The 19668-nt window shown below is 39.3% G+C and overlaps 2 protein-coding genes across 6 annotated transcripts; one reads left to right on the forward strand and one right to left on the reverse strand.

The window, feature by feature from the left end:
• Nucleotides 1–68: 68 nt before the first annotated feature.
• Nucleotides 69–17796, reverse strand: LOC122829674 (mycbp associated protein). Of its 5 annotated transcripts, none has more exons than XM_044114423.1 (19): nt 17703–17796; nt 14873–14968; nt 14673–14796; nt 14442–14542; nt 14173–14335; nt 13947–14062; nt 13712–13862; nt 13478–13596; nt 10279–10403; nt 9267–9369; nt 8331–8523; nt 7995–8182; nt 7724–7870; nt 5701–5799; nt 5418–5545; nt 5185–5279; nt 3840–3958; nt 1909–2055; nt 69–247 (listed from the first exon to the last, which is right to left on the reverse strand). In XM_044114423.1, exons 2-19 carry the CDS (start codon nt 14960–14962, stop codon nt 152–154), a joined length of 2304 nt encoding a protein of 767 aa, XP_043970358.1. In that variant the 5' UTR covers nt 14963–14968; nt 17703–17796; the 3' UTR covers nt 69–151. The 5 variants fall into 5 exon arrangements, with proteins under 5 accessions (XP_043970358.1, XP_043970357.1, XP_043970359.1 ...); XM_044114422.1 differs by lacking the exon at nt 17703–17796 and adding an exon at nt 16313–16401; XM_044114424.1 differs by lacking the exon at nt 17703–17796 and adding an exon at nt 16252–16372 and having other exon boundaries at nt 14673–14781.
• On the forward strand, nt 17401–19614 carry si:dkey-27j5.5 (dexamethasone-induced Ras-related protein 1). Its single transcript, XM_044114426.1, has 2 exons — nt 17401–18207; nt 18370–19614. Exons 1-2 carry the CDS (start codon nt 17616–17618, stop codon nt 18909–18911), a joined length of 1134 nt encoding a protein of 377 aa, XP_043970361.1. The 5' UTR covers nt 17401–17615; the 3' UTR covers nt 18912–19614.
• The last annotated feature ends 54 nt before the right edge of the window (nt 19615–19668 follow it).

Raw genomic sequence — 19668 nt, forward strand, 5'->3', positions numbered from 1 at the left:
TCTTTTGCTTCGTCAGCGATTAACGTGACAGCATCTGAAGGCGTGAGCAAATATTCAAATATTCGGTGTTCAGTAAAACAAACTTTATTGATTCGTTAACAAAAGTAATATCTGATTGTTTGGGCCTTTTTCTTCTCATCCAGCCCGCCTTTCAGGCGCAGCATTTTGGGGTCTGTGCGTCACCCACCGGAATGTCGTCCATCAGGTCACACAGATTGCACACAAGTTCTTCCATCCAAACATAAACCTGCCAGAAAACCAACATGGAGACTTAATTTCAGCATCTTCTCATACATTATTCATTCACTTTTCCCCTTTGTTTGACTTTATTTTAATACATAGGGGGGAAATCGAATAATTCATCAAGAAAATCTTAAGATTAGTTTAAGACTAGCTCGGCTACTGGCAATTCCTCTCATTTCACCGCTCCCTCTGAGCTTTCTCCCATTGAAATGGATTCCTCTGGTAGAAATTCAAGCAGGCCAATCAGCAAACAGAGGGAAAACTTCTGATTGATGACATGGATTCTCTGCATTGTTTTAGAACTGCAGTCTGCCTGTAGTCTTAGAAATGTCCGTTCAGTCTGCGCTGGGTGTACGCTTCCAAATGGATGGTCGTTTACAGTACAGGCAATTTTTGGTAAGCTTCATAGCGTCAAACTGGCTGACTATCTCAGCGTCAAACATTAAAAACTGGGTAAAATTTAAGACTTTAACAGAGTCCACACCTCCGGCGACCAATCATTTCCCAATAGCCAAGAATGCAGACCCTCTGTCTGAAGCAAAACATAGAAGTATATATAGGAGTTGGTTTTTGCCAGGCTAGATAAAGACCAGAATTACTGTTTTTCATCGTGAAGAAAGAATTTGACAGGCCTACCAAAAACATGGGAGTAGATGGTAATAAGAGTTAATTAGCATATAGCTCAGATATTAATTTAGTTTTGAGAAAATGTACCAGAGAAATCCATTGAAAACAAATGCTCAAGTGGAATGTGATGTGAAGGAAAATATGTTCTTCCTCAATTTTGTTTTTCTGCTATAGATATAAATCCATCTGTAACAGTTTGCAGAGTGACCTGGAATGACCTGCTGTATGGGATCTTATTGGCAGGGATCTTACATGGTCTCAGTATAGTATAGAGTGTTGTTATCAAGCCAGTGTGTGTTTTTTTCCCTTTAGTTCAGTAGGAGTCTTTATTTAGTTTTTTGTTTTTGTTTTTTTGGAATCACTCTGACACAAATAGTCCAGCAGATGCCTATTTAGAAAAAAGTTTACATTTTCACCACAGGATTCTCAAATATGTGCAAAGTCTTTCTGGAAAGACTTCGAAATATGCTTCCAAAAACAAGAGATTATAACGTAACTCATTCCAACCTTGCATTTTGTTCATATTTACACCCACATATTTGTTGTTGTGCTCCACTGCCTCCATCTCCTCTCCAAGACTGGAACTAATTTATGTTAGTTTTTTTTAAATCATTTTCAGAATTTTCTCCTTGCCTTTCTTAACACTGAAGATATGTTTTTTTCTCACATCATGCTACAAAGAGCTCCCCATGTCCTCTGTTCATACTGTAGCTTTTTGTTCGACACTCAGACACAATGCTTCCACCCACATTGGTGGAGTTTTCAGTTTTTGTCTGTGGGTGTGGTTAAGCTTTCACATGAGGTTGAGTTACACTTTAAAGAGAACTGCAGCTGTCCCAGGTACCAAGTTAAGGTCAGGAGGATGCATCTATGTGACCCCTTGACCTCCTATCTCCTCAGTAACAGTTAAGGAAACTTTAATGAACAGTTCAAGCATCAGAACTTTAGAAACCGACCCAGGAATGTCTCAGAGTGAAGGAAAAAAATTAATCTCAGATTTATGCACTGTGTCTGACAAAACAAAACAACACAACTTGCCTTTTCGTGCAAAGCTCCTTTGTAGATCAAGAGGGTCTCCTCGTCTATGGCTTCAAGGTCAAGAAATGAACTGAACTCACTCGCTGAGTCAGTGGGGGACTTTTTGGAATGTTTGCCATCCGTTCTCTTACTCTTTGTTCCAGTGATCTGTGGAACAATGATGCCGAGTTGCGGTTAAGCACAGCTGCGATTGACAGAGCAAACAGAGACGTTAGCGCGTAGCTGTGCGAGCATCTGTTGAAGATGGCTTGGAGTGGCACAGGTGCAAATAATTCACACCTTGGCATGCTTTCTGAGAGCAGGTGCACATTTGTCACAAAATTGTTCCGTTTCCATGGCGCCCTATGAGTAATAAACCGTACCTTACCCAATGACTCAACTTTTACACAGAGAAGAAAATTGCTCAACAGAATACAAACAGATAAAGCTGCGTCGTCGATCTTCTGGTAAATGTCAAAGATGGTGAATAATAAGAAATGAGCAGTTAGAGCAGAAGTAACATGACTAGGGCCAGAAAAGAAGTTCATGGTCATTAAGGGGATTTGGAGAAAGGGGGTATTAATATTCACTTATATTTTTGTCATCTTTTTGTGTTACAACTACTAATCACACACACATATATATATATATATATATATATATATATATATATATATATATATATATATCTGAAGAATTAAAAAGTGTTAAAGTGTGACATGCAAACCTTCTTTTTCATTCTTTGCTTTACATACCATCCAGTGGATCAAGAAGATGTAAAAAGTCACGCATATTTCACAAAAAGAAGACTTATTTAATGTTTGCAACAATCCTTGCAGGGGACACAGCGAACATGTGGAAGAGGTTGCCCTGCTCCGATGTGACCAAAAATTAACATTTTGAAACCAGATAGTGGTGGCAGCACCATGCTGTGGGGAGACTCTTTTTTTCTCAGCAGGGACACGTAATCTTTTCTGGAGGAAAATCTGTTTCAGGCACTTGTTTAGACGTCAATGTTCCAGCAGGACAATGACGCTAAACATACAACTGAAGCCCATCCACATCCACATTTTAGAAAGTCAAAGCCCAACTGATGTGGATGTAGGTGGTTAAATGTTAAAGTATAAGTTCACGGATAATATAAGTCTTGACTGAGGCTGAGCGGTTTTTACATTTTTAACTGAAATTTAAATACATATATGAGAATAATAAGTGCTCTACTTGGTTTTAATCTAACACATACAGTCCTAATAAAATTCACAGAAGTCGTAGTTGCAATATAGCAAAGTGTTAAAAGGCACTGTTGTGTAATTATTTTGTCCAAACAAGTCTTCTTATTAAAAACTAGACGGCCGCTGTGTTGCTAAGTTACTTCTACAACCCAGCAAAAGGACACAACTCTTGGCAGAAAGCCTTTATTTTCTACATTATTGGGCAAAATGTACTGACTTAGAACAGAAGATCATCACTTCAAGACACTGCCTGTCGTCAAAGACCACCACAGAGACGAGCAAATTGATAAGATTCGCCGCAAAGCCGTGGCACAGACATAAAGTGACAAATCTAAAAAAAAAGAATAATTTTAAGGATCTAGTGAAGAGAAATGAATATTGCAGATCAGTGCCTTTCTGAGGACGCGTGTGTGGTTATGTGGGGGCGGCAGTCAGTAGTAACAAAACACTTGCATAGCAGATGAATGGATGACGGCTTGACAGCCTGGTTAAAGTGGAGACTGACTCATGATCGGATCAGTTTTACTGTTGGATTCAGTGATGTGTTTTTTGTCAGTTACAACAATGTTGAATTCACACTTATATTCCAAAGTGCTTTCGATTCTGCGGCAAAACAACTGTAAACACGCCTCAGTCTCTTTGTTCATGTCGGTTAGTGAGCTGCAAAGGCATTCGCCGACACACAAACGCTGCGCCACTCTGACACTGAGGTGCATTTACCTCAATCGGGCTGTCGTAGTCTTTGGATTCTGATCTGCCCTGTCTTGCTTTCGTGCCACACTTCTCTATTGCAGCCGCTGACTCTCTCTTGTCATCGGTGGGCGACAGAGTACCCACATCTAGGACGTAATGTAGAAAACAGAAATCCTGAACAGTAGAATATTTCATTTGATGTAAAATCCAAAACAAACTAGTTGTTCTGTTAAAATTGAAGCAGATTTACTAAAATCTGTTGCAGTGGAGCTTTTTCCTCTCCTTTTCCCCCCCGCAAGGTTAATAGTTTGATTTGACTTTATCTCTGTTCAGATACACCCGAATATGCAACAATAACTAAAAATTAAATTAGAAATAAATGTCCATCCTTATAATTTTCAAGATATTTTTTTTGTTTAGTTTACAACATGGACTGCAGCTCTGTATTTGAAAATTTGATTCCTTCTAAATGGAGTCCATCACAACAGACAATGAACAGGAAAATATGTAATTATGATGTTATTGCTGAATCCTGCAAAAAAAAGAAAAAAAAAAAAAAAAAAAGATACAATATTGTGCTTGATATAATACTTCTAAAATATTTTGTATTTCTACTTTGATTTAGGTCTGCAGCTAACAATTATTTTAGTAAGCGATTGTTTGTCATCGTTCTCAAGTAGTAACTTAGAAAAATGGGCATATTCTACAAATTTTTCATTTAACCACATAAGCTTATTTTGAGCAATATAAAAAAATACAATAAAAATTAAAATAAACAAATAATTAACCTTAATTTACTTTTTTAAATGAGAAAATACACATTTTGTTGCCTCGAATGCAATAACTTTGAATTTCTTTAGTGCATTCTTGATAATTTGTAGCATCTGCAACAAAAAAAATGACTCCTTGACCTGACATCAATAAAGGGGTGATCTGCTGAATAATTTGTGATTAGTAGTTGAATAGCAAAAGGTGTCTAATAGAAGATTTATTTAAAAAATTTAAACCAGGTGAAAGTAAAACTATGCCACTATACCAAGAGTTCTGGGTTAAACACACTTCCAGACAAAAAAAGGATTTTTATCTGATCTACAAAATGTATTTATTTTTTGCACAATTTTGGCTTACTACTATGAGGGGTCTTGTTCTTTCACCAAATGACAAGTTTCAGAGTCTGTATACTCTAGTTAACCATTATTCAACTACTAAGCTAGTTGACAATTATTTCAATAATCAGTTCATCAGGATTAATCGAATTAACTGTAAGGCACTGGAGAAATAGCAGAAATCCAATCTATACTGTATCCCTAAATGTTTTTGTCGTAGAGCTGAGTGTCACAATGAGTTGGGATTATGAGTTCATGCCTCCTACCAGACCAAGTATCTTTCTCTGGAAGGCCCATCATGTCTCTGAGCCTGAAGGCTTCAGTTCCCATTAAGTCCAGAAGGTTTATCCACAGTTGTTGCCTGCAGGGGGCACCACACACCACCACCACAAACAGTATTATTCCACAATTTGTAGGCGGAAAACGGACATGTAAAATAAAAAGAACCTGCATAATGCATGTTCCTGTATTGTACTATACACTGTAGTATAGGCATTACCCTATATCGGCCCGTTCTAGAAGGTGGTGTTTTCTAGCGGGAGGTTCACAAAGTTGCAGATACAGAGAGTTGAGCTGGCAAAAGGTCTCTTCTTTGATAGGATCCTCATTAGGCAGAGACAATACAGCCTCCAGAGTCACAACATAGCAGGAGGATTAAAAACAGAATATTATACAGGTATTATAGATGACATAAACCTGTTTATGTCTTACTTTTGTTCTGTGATGTGCTGCAACATGGTCTACATTTGCTCAAAGCAGTTACCTCGAAGTGTTAGGATTACCTGTCGAAGAGTGTAAAAAGAGAGATCCCAGCTGCACTCCGGATTCACCTGTTGCCACACTTTCTTTAGGGCCTCTACTGGCTGGTAATGGTACTGCAACTAAAACCATAACAATGGAATGAATGTAACAATACTTTTAAGAGTTTACTTTTACTTTTTTTTTTTCTGCACAGCTTTGACCTATAATATTACCAGATTTATGATACAACCCCTCAAGGTAAATAAATAAACAAAGTAAATACAAATATCTTAATAAGAGGGAAACATATTTTCAGAACAGTAAAATAGTTTGTAGATATATATATATATATATATATATATATATATATATATATATATATATATATATATATATATATATATATATATATATATATATATATATATATATATATTAAAAAAGGTAATGGTTTCTATATTCACACAATTATAACCTAATAAAATAAATATTGAATTTCAATTCTAATATCTCATTAAAGCATTAGACACTGAATCTATGAATCAAGCAGAACAGAAACAAACATTTCATACTGAACTCCAGCTTTTAAAGTGAAAGACAGCATCACCAGTTTTTGATGAAGAAAAAACCATTATGCGTGATGAAAGGTTTTCCTGAATTTTAAAACATATGGATGTGTAAAACAATAAAATGTCAGTTTATGAATAAAAAATATAAATACAGACATACATTTTTAAAATGTGTTGAAAGTTTCAAAAAGAAATGCAACATTCTTTGTTTATTCCAGTTCCCTTATTAGCAGCAGGCCGACTTGCAGAAGGTAGCTCTGACTATTTTAGGAGAATCACGTGATTATAGATAATATAAGAGGTAATGCTTCCAGCTAAATGTTTGGTTGCACTTCTTAAAAGAAGCTAACAAAACTGATTAACACACTTCTAGGTGGTGGAGGGTTGTTTTTTTTCACTCACATGCATAAAATTTCATTTAGAGCCATTCTCCTTTGTAATCAATAATAAATAATGAGCTCGCCCCAAAGTTAGGATGAAACTAAACGGAGGTGTGCTATGAATATGAAATGAATAGGAGATGTAATAACGGCTCTGCTTAGGAAGAACGGACATGATGGTCTAACCACTCTCACGCGATGAATGGACCCATTGCTGGGTCATCTCACACTGACTCACAAGCTGTGACTAGGGATCTGCAACCAACACTGTCAAACAAAAACCCTCTGACAGGTCAGAACTGAGCTGGAAGGGATTAGGAGAAATGACCGGTGCGCTTCAAATAACACGTGTCATGGTGTCGAGGATTAAAACAAGCAAGCAGCTCAGTCACCACAACATCAAAACTGCCACAACAAAGGTAGCGGTGTTGTGCAGGGCCACATTCACGAGTTGTGGTGGCAACCTACAAAGACGTGTTTTGGAGAACCACGAAGTTATATTTGGTCCGTATTCATTTCATTCTAACAATTTTCAACAGCGCCACGGTCAGCACTTCAAAAGGTGTTCCAGAAGATTATGCTAAGACACCTTTATCCATAGCAAACAACAGTTGTGATGTGCAGTTTGGATAAAACGGTTGAAACACTTAATTAGTGTCTGCCAAGCATGGTGACGTCAAATTAAAGGTTAGTACTTGTAGCAGTACAGCAGGTGCATTCTGCAAGGTGGATTAAGCAACAAAGAAAGTCCACTATATAAAAAAATGTTTAAACGGATGTAAAAATCAACAGCTGATTGAGCGATGCTTGAGCACAAATGGGTGTCCGAAGAGAACAAGGCAAATACATTGACATTATTTCTAACAATAAAGGAGGCTGACATTACGTTCTTGAAATAGTCCTGAGCTCCAAACTACAGAAAACTTCTAAAATGTGTTGAAAAGCCCCGTCACTTTCAATGACGTCAAACATTAGGACAAGAATATGTCAGTGTTACCCAAATGCTTTTTGTTGGCAAAGAAAAGCATACGAGAATAAAGTTGTGATAATACGAGAAAGTCAGTAAGCTAAGAAAGATAAATAATGCAGGAGGCTTTCACCGGAGGGTAATGTACCCTGGGGTTTTTCTCCTGGAACAGCTCCTCTTCAGTAAGGTAAAGCTCTGCAGGAGACGTGGGCCTTTCAGGGACGTAGATGATCCCGACGCGGCCGTTCAACATCGATCGATAGTACTTTTCCACAACAATCTTTTCCAGCTTGTTCTGTTAAACACACACACACACACACACACCCACGAAACAAGATGAAGCCACAAAAGTACACTTTTCTATGAATGGAAATGACTTTTTCGTTCCTTTTTGAAACACGCTGTGCTGGTTAAGTTACCGCTAAGAAGCTCCTCTGATCTGCAGTTTTGTCCAGTTTGGTGGCCACCCCACTCAGCCTGATCTGAATCGAGGCTCCTTGCAACAACACAGGGTTGGTGTTGAGTTGCCAAATTTCAGTCCAGAGACCTTGCTCCTCTGACTTAAATATGAACTCCACCTGCTGGGTTTCGCTGGGATGAATCACACCTGAGTTAAAGTAGAAATAAAAAAAAAAAAAAATTTAAAATGCAAAAAGGCTGAGTTGTTGGTAGCGTGACAAGGGTTGACACATGCGACAAACGCATGACGCGCAAGCAGCAGTAGCAGGTGTTGAATCGCGTTTGTGAATCTGTACCAGAGGAGGATCTGAAGTAGAAGCGCACACGATCCTTTGGCTGGTACAGGTGAGACAGACTTAGGTCTCTCGGAAGCTTCTTCCAGCTGTAAAAAATGACGGTGTTGCCTTCGTTGCGCAGCTCCATGTCGGTTGAGACAATTTCCCCGGTCTGGGTTTTGAACAACACGGAGGTACTGATTCCAGCTTTTCCCTAATCAACCCAGTGGAAGAAAACCAAAGACACGACATGCAGAGAGCAGACAATGTGTGTTACACTCAATCTACTAATCAATAACATTTTCATTAAAAGCCCATCAGTGCCTTTGCCTACAAAATGAAGTGGAGCCGACTAATGTTTTTAAATGCAAATAGCAAATAACAAATGTAGGTTTTTAGTAGCTTTTACTCTTGAGTTACAGAGTAATTGCACTGAATTTTCAGAACAGGAGACATTTTTTAACATAGACTTTCTTGTTTTTAAGTTTGAAACTGCTTTCTTTTCTACATTATTTCCACAAATATCCCGTGGAGCGTATCTATCCTTTTTTTATATTTTTTTTCTCTATTTTAAAACCAAAAATAGAAATAAAACAGTTTCTTTCAAAATAACAACACAAGTCCTAGTAGATATGTGTTATTTCCCCATAGATAGCGTAACATTTTTGGCTCTTAACAAGTTTAGTTTTGCTGGACTTTGGGCAAAAATGGCTCTTTGGATTGTGAAGGTTGCACACCACCGGCTTAGATGTGCAGAAGGTGGTATTTATTTTCATTGTGAAACTATTCAGTGAAAAACATAACTTATCTGTGATGCTTTACTGATGGATGAAAGGCAGGAAAAGTAGAATTGAAGGTGTTTTCCTTTCATAGAGAGTAATTTGTCCCAAACAATGTTTTATCTCTTAAGAGACATCACGTTTCTGAGCAGAGAATTAAAAAAAATAATGTCGGTACCTTATCAGACGTCCATTCAGCAAGCTGACCGTTAATCCTCAAAGCAGGATAGGGCAAAGCCTGGACTTGACCATCATCAGTTTCCTCCAGTGAGTCTCTGTCACTAACAATATGAGGACACCAAACCATTTCAATATCCAGTCCTCAGCCTAGTTGAGATGTTTTAGTGCATACTCAGACTTAGCAAATAATTAAATATTGGCTAAAATAATAATCAGTTGCAAAAACAAAAAAAATTCTCACATTCTTTTATATCAATAACTGTATATTCTCTCTTAAGCCCCAATAAGTTGCTGCAGACGGCTGCTGGAAGTTTCTTCCTGTTAAACAGGAAGTTGCTCCTTTCTGGTGTCACCACATGCTTACTCCAAGAAAAGATCACTGCAAAGCCAATAACTTCATACAATCTCCTCAACTTCCTTAGACATATATTTTATTTTATTTTTAATTGTATTTTAAATTGCACCTACTACTGCAATGCATGTAACTGGATTTTTATCTGTAAACTGTACTGACTTGATCTGATATATTTCTGGTTATGAACTGGACCACTTTGTCTTGTGCACCTTGAAATAATATTTGCCGTGAAACGGAGCAACATGAATAAGCTGAACTGATTGTGATGGAAAGGAATGTCTTGTGACAGCCAAACTAAAGTGCAGCATTGATGAGGCGTGACACTGTATAAAAGAACTGTCTTATCCTGACATAAGGCTGTTATTATTATTTTTATTTTTTTTGAGAAAAATAAAATTTCACCAAAAATGTGACTCTGCAACATGATGGGAAAGACACTATACCAACATTAAGAAATAGTTGATGAAAAGCAAACCAAGTACAAAGCACTTGTTCCCTTTATTACATATTTACACATATTTACCTGAATTATAAAGAATAATGTGCCGTTTATCAAAAAACAAGCAAAAGAAAAAAACACACCAACACTGGCAGCATTTTTTTCCTCATAAAATAGATTTAAAAATGAAGAAAAATAAGCTACTTTCTATCTTACAATTTCTCTTCCTCCATAACGTTTTCCTTTTTCTCCTCTCCCTCATTCTGCAGTAAGAGATCCTGGCGCTCCGACAAGGAAGTGTGCGGCTTTCCGGTACCTATCACCTCCAGTTTAGTCATAACCTGCAAACATTGTCACATAAAGTTGTTGTTGTCCTTGTTTACTTCAAATCAAAGGATATTACTTGTCCTGATGAGCCACAACATGAGGACCTCTCACACTTAACTGTAGCCTCTGATCAGTGACACTATTCCTAAAGAAAATCTCATTTCTGGGATATACCTCCTGGTTCTAGGATATTACTAATGGATCGTTTATGTGCGTTTCCCACTGATGGCTTTAGATCCAATCGGAGTGGTCCTGCAGGCTGCATTTAAATATCACAAAAAGTTACTTTATTTCTGTTACTTAGTCAAAGAGTGAAACTCTTCTGATATAATCGCACACAAACTCATGCATCTTTAAAAAATTTGAATATTGTCTGAAGCTGCAACATTTCTTGCCAGTCATCTCAGAAAGTGAAACTCATATACAGAAGCATCACACACAGAGTGAAATACTCCAAGCCTTTCCTTCATGTAATTTTGATGATTGTGGCTTAACAAGAACAGAATGAAAACCCAAAATTCAGCGTCTCATAAAGTTAGAATACTGTGAAAAGGTCATTATTGGAAACCCGTGGCGTAACACAAAGCACCTGCAAAGGTTATGAACGGTCTCTCACTCTGTGTCAGTCGGGGAAGACTGCTGACGTGGCACGTGTCCAGAAGTCATCGACACCTTCACAAGGAGGATAGGCCACAAAAGGTCAAGGCTGAATCAGCTGGTATAAGCAGAAACTCTGTCTCCAAGCTTAATTGAGAGGTAGGAAAAAGGTGCACCAGCAACAGGGATAACTGCAGCTTTGAGAGGACTGTCAAGTAAAATCCACTGAGCCAAGTCAGCTGTGGACCAGACGATCTGTCCCAAATCCTAAACATCACATTAGCCACCTGCCCAACAGGACACACTGCACCCACCCCGAGACAACATGGAGGAGAGACACCAGCTGAGATCATAAGAAACACTGCCAAAAATCATCAAAAATAACATCTGTTATTAAGGGTGTTAATAGGATTAAGTGGGAACTGTCAGTGTATAGAAGTACATTTGTACCACCTCAGAACGGGCCGCCGCTGCTGATGGACTCATTGCAATGCAGGTAGAGTATAAAGTCAGACTCTGTTGCCCAACAGACTGCAGCCACGCTACCTTTGGCTCACTCTAGATTTCATAACTGTGCTCGCTCTAAATTTGCTTGTGCATGAGCCCTAATTACTGTTTTAATGCACCTTTCATCATTTTAGCAGGCCTTATGCACTAGATGTACTTTTAACAGGCAATGAACCACAATTAATTGCAACACTTTGCTCATTTTTTTTGTAGTTGAGTGGGAGTGTGTTTATTCCCGGTGAGCCTACAAGGTTGTGTGAACTTGTGTGAATGTGCAAAGAACGCTCTGCGCTGTTCGCATTCTGGAGCTTGTTTTCTCTGCAGAAAGCCTGGAACAGAACGATGGCAGCCTGTCGGCAAAGAAACCGAGTGAGGCAGCCTGCGGGGGTGTGAGCACTTCACAGAGCCAAGTACTCCATCATTAGTTGTTTCTGTAATAATAAAATCAGCAATGAAACAGCAATGAAATACATTCATTTATGTACATCGTGTGGGAAATGATTGATTTAGGGAAACAAATATCTCAGGTAACTTTAATTTCTAAGCATATGGACTATTTAAAAAATAAACTCAAATAAATGCTACAAAAAAAACAAAACACGATTTCATATTGATTTTGTAAGGCCGAGGCTCAAAACGGTTGAATAAAGTATTTCTATTAGCTAAATTCCAGAATAATGACAGATTTGTATTGACTTTCTTCAAATTCAAAAGTATGCACCTAATTTGGATGGATTGCTTTTTAAAAGTATGTGGCTTTGGTCAAACATGTTTACATATACTTCTACTGATGAAACTGTGTGAGGGCTGCACAGTTGGTAGAGCTGTTGCCTTGCAGCAAGAAGGTCCTGGGTTCGATTCCCGGCCTGGGGTCTTTCTGTATGGAGTTTGCATGTTCTCCCTGTGCATGGTGGGTTCTCTCCGGGTTCTCCGGCTTCATCCCACAGTCCAAAAACATGACTGTCAGGTTAATTGGTCTCTCTAAATTCTCCCTAGGTGTTAGTGTGTGTGTGAATGGTTGTTTGTCCTGTATGTCTCTGTGTTGCCCTGCGACAGACTGGCGACCTGTCCAGGGTGAACCCGCCTCTCGCCCAGAACGTTCGCTGGGGATAAACACCAGCAACCCTCCTGACCCCATTAGGGACAAAGGGTGAACAGAAAATGGATGGATGAATGAATGGATGGATGAAACTCTCTCTTTTCCAAAATATTTAAATTGCAACTTAATCCTATGGGTGTTGACTTCCAAATTTGAAAAAAGTAATAAAAAAAAAATAAAGACTCTCTGAATAAATAGCATGACATGTCAGTCAACTGTATGAAATGTATTAGAAAAAGTTTTCTCTGTCGCTTCACAGAAGTTTAAAATCTCAAACCTTAAAGCACTGACCTGTAGAAATTATGGATGTTCTGTTTGTGCCTTTGTGATTTATTACTCTAATATTAGGCTTCTCACACATGCCTAAAAATCAAACCAAATTAGGCAATAAAAAAAGCTTTTCATAAAGTAAGACCTGGCAGCTGACATTTTCCGAATCAGGTAAATTGGTTAGCTAAAAGCATCCCGAAATGAATGGGCTCATGTTTCATTTTATTTGAAACCTGAATTAGTTTAAGATTGCTGCAAGCAGAAGCAGGCGTCCAAATTGGTCATTCTCTCGCTGCAGTCTACTAGAGAATATCGCACCTGATTTATCACGGCAACAAATAGGGACATTTGTGAATCGTAGCCCTCCAGTCATCTTAAAAGCTGAAATCAGTTGTGGTAAAAGAAAACATAAAGTTCTTATCACCTTTAGTTCATTTTAAGTCATAATACATAGCTCCATTTTTGACAAAATCAAGTACAGCGCATTGTGGCAACTGTCGCATAAAAACTATGATTATCTGGGCTTGTACACAACATGCTTAAATAAACAGATAGCTTTAGGTTGTACTTGTTTTCATTGGTAATTGAGAACAGAAAAAAAAAAAAAAGTCTTACTAGATTTTTTATGTCCACGTCGCGCACAATGTTTTCAAGTTCCTGTGTCTTGTGTCGCAGGTAAGCACTCTGAGCCCAAGCTCGAGTAGCTGGACGCTCAATCTCAGCAGAAACGATTCCTGAAAGATGAAAAACATCCCCCAAAAGGAGGCAGAAAAAAGATTCCGTATGGGGTTAAATAGTTAAGAGTTAAAGAGTTCCATAACACGGCTAAAGGGATGAAACTATGTTTACCCATCTCCCTGTGTATGGTGCCTGGGTGTCCCACATGTGTGATGGGTTCCTTAAGGCCTCGCTCGGTCCGAGTCAGCGTGGTTGCGATACCGGTCAGTTCATCGCCGAGGCGCTGCGGGAGGCTCCAAAACTCGCCGCCCACAGTATAACCCTTCCAAAGAGAAAGAGACGCAGGCGTGAAGAAAGTGAAGGAATGGAAAGCTGGCAGGCCGGTGAAATCAGATGTGTGTCATACGTATCCAGAGTAGGCGAGCGGCATGACTTGATTTAGAATTTCCTTCTGCTCCGTAGTCTCTCTGAAATGCTTGTCCTGATTCATCAGCAGGTTTTCCACAGGCCAGTTGAGCGAGTCTTACGAGAGCAAATGTACAGATTCCATTTTCCTCGTCTTTCGAGTTGAGAAACACGTTTGCTCTTTTTCAAAAGTGGAACTGCCGATGCAAAATCCTCCAGAACCTTACCAGACAATTCTTTCTGCTTCCGTCTGCGATACGTCATGTGTTTATCCCAGTTCTGAAGCGCATTGCTCTGGTGTGAAATCTCTCCATCCCTGCTGTCTGTGCGAGTCTCCATGACGGCTTCACATGAGGGATCGCTCAAAGGCTTCGGAAAGTGCTGTAACAGCTTGTTTTGAGAGGGGAAAAGAAGAAAACCCAGTTGATTCATAGCGTTCCAAGATAAACAGATGCAAAAAATAATAATAATGATAATAAAAGGGTTCTCAAGTTACATGTTTCTCCCCCCTAGCCTCCAAATACGTTCGAAAATCATCTAAGCTCCCAAGGATGCTGTGCGGAAGAATCATCCCTTGCTCGTCAAATCGAAGGTATTCTGCAGAAGAACGGAATTGAGGGGGAAAAAGAACTATACCTTAGAGCCTAAAATATGGGCTTAAACATCCACAGATAGCTGGATCAATATTTTAACTAGAACATGCTTGCTGGAGTACAGTAACAAGAACCTGAGATGTCCAAGTTCTGAGACTCGTTCACTGGAGAAGCCGCTTCCGCAGCATTTCCGTCTTCATTTAGTACTTCTCCTGGCTCTGGGTTTGGATAACTTTTTGGAGGCTTTGGTTTGAGAAACTGCAATCACATAACAAATTGGGTCCCTACACCATAAAACTGTTTTAAAGTACTAGAAGGTACAGATGAAATTCACCTGCTTATTGCATTGCGGACAAGAAGACCGGAAATTCCCGGCTGTGTTCGTGGCGTCTGGATTGTCTGATCTGGTCGATGCTTCCTGCATTTTTACCTTTTGGAATAAATCGAAGAACAATGCAAATTCTTTTACATAATTTAAATAATACCTTCTGTAGCTGTCCTTCCATGTTTACTCCCACATAACTCATACAAGACCTTCAAAAGAATTCACAAACTTCTTTTTAGCGTTTCACTTTCAACATATGTTGCTGAAAGTGCACAATTGGGAAGTAATTTAATCTCACTATTAATAAGTTTAAATCCAACTATTCTGTGAGGGCCTCAGAGGTTCGCAGAGAACATTAGAGGGCAAAAAGCATCTTTAAATATCAAAAAGCAGACGGGGAGGGGAGGAAGTTGCAGCGATTTAAAGCAAAGTTGAGTTATGATACAATGTTCCAAGCCCACAGAGTACTGCTCATCTGAAAATGAAATGAGACTGGAACAAGTGCAAACTTACCACCACATAACCACCTGCCCACACTGATAGGCCAGGCCAGGCGAGCATGCTCTCTCATGAATCAGAATTTGCATACTCACTTTTAAAAGTTGCTACAGAGGCCACATGGTCCAGATTTTTGAAGATTTCTTTCTGTTAAATATTTAAGTCATTGAAATTTATGACGCTACAGTTGATTTATGATTACAGTAGAGGTTTTTCCCAAAGAAAAACTTGATGTTTCTTTCCTAAGCAGTGCGGAAGCAGTCTTCCACACTGCTTAGGAAATGTTCAAAACAAACACTGCATCAATTCATGCCTGCTGATGTATAGGATAACGTGTTAATCGAACTAGTAAAATAATTTTCCGTGATAGACTGGGCACCAAAAGTGGCTCCAGCCCAAGGCCCAATGCCCTTGTAAGTCCGGACCTGTACAGTGTACCAAAATGTTTCCAAAGCCATCAGAACTTTTGCCAGAGCTTCTTATTTTTGTGCCTGTTTTTCCTCTCATCTTGTGTAGGCTGGCTTTGTTTCAAAACGAAAATCTTGTGATATTACATAACCACAAACTTACATAATTAACAAACGCTTCTGACACTGACCCAGTTTCAACAAACATCTTTTCTGTTTCTTCCCTTCCAGGCATCGCATCGTTACAAGAGTCATTGCTTCCCTCTGTAATAATGAACGCCAGTAAGGGCATTTATTAAATTACAGCAGACAAAAGGGGTCAGACGCAGGCAATCCTTTCCGTTGCTCAGCCTTTCAAACCTGCCTCCCTTTAGCTAACTCAAGTTATGTCTATTGGTACTCCAAGCGTCGACACACCCTTTGAGTCCGGAGATTAAACAAAGCAGAACCGATACACGAGGAGCTGGTGCTGACCGGACCTACCGAAAGGTCCCGGCTCGGTTTTGCTCGGTGACTCAGCTGCAGCTGAAGTTCAGAGGTTTACCTTGTAGAGTCAGGGCGGCGGTTAGCTTTGCTTAGCTACAGGTAGCTTACAGCGTTACTATGACAACAGGCAGCAACGTCCTCTTAATTTTTTTTCTCTAGCGCTCTTTTCTTTTCTTTTCTTTTATCCTCTGTGTTTGTGTCTTTCTTTGTAATGGAGCAACTGTTTTGCCATTTAAAACAAGTTTTTATTATTAATGTTTTATTTAATTTCGGATAAAGGAGCACTTTCAATTATGAAAGGTATTAAAAAAATTTAAGTAAAATTTAATTTTATTGTAGGTCGACAACAATGATTGATTGATTGATCGATCGATTGATTGATTGATTGGTTGATTGATTGATTGATTGATTGATTGATTGATTGATTGATTGATTGATTGATTGATTGATTGATTGATTGATTGATTGATTGATTGATTGATTGATTGATTGATTGATTGATATTCATTGGTCATAATACTTTTTGTTCATTTACCCAACATCTGTCATACGTTTCAAAATATTTAACTTTTATTTTCAAATGTAAACGTTTGGATATCAGTACATTTTACATGAAATTAATAGCTATTCCGAATGTAATGCTTTAATATTTTATTAATTCATTCATTTTAAGTTTAATGATCAAAATCGATATGCAGTACAGCTGTTGGAATATTTATTTAGCCTACTATTAATATTGTTTTAGAGCTACTACATATGAACGTCTAAAACACTGCGAGTCCTACACATTGAAGACAAAGACAGTCATAAATGTTCATGAACACTTAATCATGTTCATGACATGTTGTTATGCCATGTTCATGACGGTGTCATGACAGTCTTATTCACAACCCGTCAAAATAAAGTGTTATTATATGACTATAAAGTGTTTACTTCATAATACTCAAGCAAAAGTAAAACCCCCCCAAATACTTCTAAAAGCACTTTTTTTGTAAAATGTTGCTCAAGAAAATGTAAGCTAACCGAACTGTTATTATTATTATTATTATTATTATTATTATTATTATTATTATTATTATTATTATTATTATTATTATTATTATTAAGATTAACGCTAGAAACAGGGCAATTATATAGGCCTACATCACATTCAATGTGTCCTGCTCTCTGCTCGGTGCTATCTTGTTTTTTCTGGCAGCATGACGCGGACGAATCCCTCCCGGGGCTGAGGAGCGAGTATATAAAGGGAGCTGACATCAGCAAACACACAGAGAACTGAGGAATCCCAGCCTCATCTGTGATTCTGTCCGCTTTTCGGCTGCGCAAAAAAAAAAAAAAAAAAAAAAAAAGCGCCAGTAGCGATGGAAATGGGAAGCATTTCTACTGGCGCCCCGACCAGCTCCGTTTATGTGCGGCACCAGCTCAAATGTGCCGAGAAAGAAACGCACCTGCAGGAGAGCGATGACGGACAGTGCTCTGGTCTCTCCAAGGTCTGGCTGGCTTACAAACACGCGTCGCAGCAGCTGAGTTCGTCTGGAATCAAAGCGGGCTTAGGTCTACTTAAAGTAGCCACGTCTCAGTGGAAACAGGAGAAGAAGACAGGCGGCGCAAAAAACAACCATCCCGCCAAGAGATCCTCGCTGGATCAGCTAACAGATTTAGTCTTTCACGGCCCGACCCGTCGCAGCGGTCTGCAGCACCGACCAGAGCCGCTTTACCTCACCAAGCCGCAGAACTGTAGACGCATCGTAGTTCTCGGTGCGCCACGGGTTGGTAAGACCGCCATCCTCAGAAGATACCTCCGGGACGGGTTTGTAGAGGAGTACAGTCCGACCTCTGAGGATTTCCTTAGGAAGTTATTTTGCATCCGCGGGGAGACCTACCAAATAGACGTCTTGGACGCGTCCAGGGAGAGGGATTTCCCGGCCAAGCGGCGACTCTCCATTCTCACCGGTGCGCATTGTCTCAGTATGCAAAAGTAGCTTAAACAATGTGAAACTTGCAGACAAATAAGGGTGAATGTTACAACTGTTTGCGTAATTTGCTTTCTGCAAAATGCGTAAAGTTAACTAAACAACTTCGAACAGTTTATTTTATTTTATGTCATTTCCACAGGAGATATTTTCCTACTCGTCTTCAGCCTCGACGACAGGAGCTCTTTCGAGGAGGTGTGCAACCTGCGAGAGGAGATTTTGGCCGCTAAATCCAAACTCACCAAATCCTCGGTGCCGGGGCATTGCGCGCAGCCGCGGGTCCCGCTCGTGGTCTGCGCCAACAAAGCGGACCTTGACTCCCAGAGAGGGATTTCACGCGCAGAAGTGCTCAAAGCTCTCGGGGGTGACTGCACGTATTTTGAAACATCTGCGAAGGACAGCACCAACCTCGACAAAGTCTTCGAGACCCTGGCGAAGCGGGGCGGCCTTCCGACGGAAACGGGTCCGTTTCAGCACCGCAAAGTGTCCCTCCGGTCGTACCAGGCCATGCGGACGGACCGGGCGGCGTGGAAGGGAGGAAAGGTGGAGAGGCGAGATGATCCCTGTGGCACCCTGTACCCACTGGCCCGTCGGCCGAGCTTCACCACAGATCTTCGGCAGATCATTGGGCCACGTAAGGGAACAAAACCGGGCCACGGACTGGAGAAATGTCAAATTCAGTAACGGACTGAGAGCGATTACAGACAACAACGCAGAAGCAATTTTATTCTCGAAGAAATGTCAATAAATGATCACTTTGATTTTTTTAAATTAAAATAATTAAAAATAAATAAATTATTTTTAATAAAAAACTAAAGCGTGTTTATTATCTTTTGACAAAGAAGATTGCAGCAATTGACATCATAGTGTAGCAACTTTAGAAAATGTGCTTTTATTTTTTATTATTATAATGTTTGAAATTTCACTAAATCTTGATTAACACTGAAGAAGCCTATGTTTTTGTCATATTTTAAGAATTTTATTATTTTACGTATTTTGAGAAGCACTAGTACCTCTACTGTCACTTTAAGAGAGCGTCTTATGACATCAGTACTGTACTACCTTCAGTTGGCGCTAGGCTACCTGGAAGAGGTAAGAAGTTTTCTTTGCTTTTGGTTAAGCTCGCGTTTTATGAAATATATAAAATAATTGGAAGTACATGCAGCTATGAATGTTTGTTACAATACATACAGAGGAGTATTCTTTTTGACAAGTTAAGAACATTTTTGTTAAAGATATTGTTATTAATTAGTCAGGGTTTCTCCATGTGCTAATCTGCTAGGGGAAATCCGACTCCTGTGAATGGAAGAGCAGCACGTTAAAGGGCATTTTTATTTGTATTTGTGCAGGCCTCTGCCAGCAACCTGCATTAAACAACAACCAGCAACTCCTGTGGTCTGACTCCCTTCATCAACTTAACACATCAAGGTTAACCCACTGT

This window comes from Gambusia affinis, linkage group LG04 (genome assembly GCF_019740435.1).
Source record: "Gambusia affinis linkage group LG04, SWU_Gaff_1.0, whole genome shotgun sequence".
NCBI lineage: Eukaryota > Metazoa > Chordata > Actinopteri > Cyprinodontiformes > Poeciliidae > Gambusia > Gambusia affinis.

Bases quoted from the DNA above. Each gene is read 5' to 3' on its own strand.
- LOC122829674 (XM_044114423.1), bottom strand. From the start codon at position 14,962: ATGCAGGAAGCATCGACCAGATCAGACAATCCAGACGCCACGAACACA. The intron at 13,863-13,946 runs GTATGACACACA...TCTCTTTGGAAG, and splicing joins CGCTCGCCTACTCTGGATAC to GGTTATACTGTGGGCGGCGA. The intron at 8,183-8,330 runs GTACAGATTCAC...ACTTTAACTCAG, and splicing joins CTACTTCAGATCCTCCTCTG to GTGTGATTCATCCCAGCGAA.
- si:dkey-27j5.5 (XM_044114426.1), top strand. From the start codon at position 17,616: ATGGAAATGGGAAGCATTTCTACTGGCGCCCCGACCAGCTCCGTTTAT. The intron at 18,208-18,369 runs GTGCGCATTGTC...TCATTTCCACAG, and splicing joins GCGACTCTCCATTCTCACCG to GAGATATTTTCCTACTCGTC.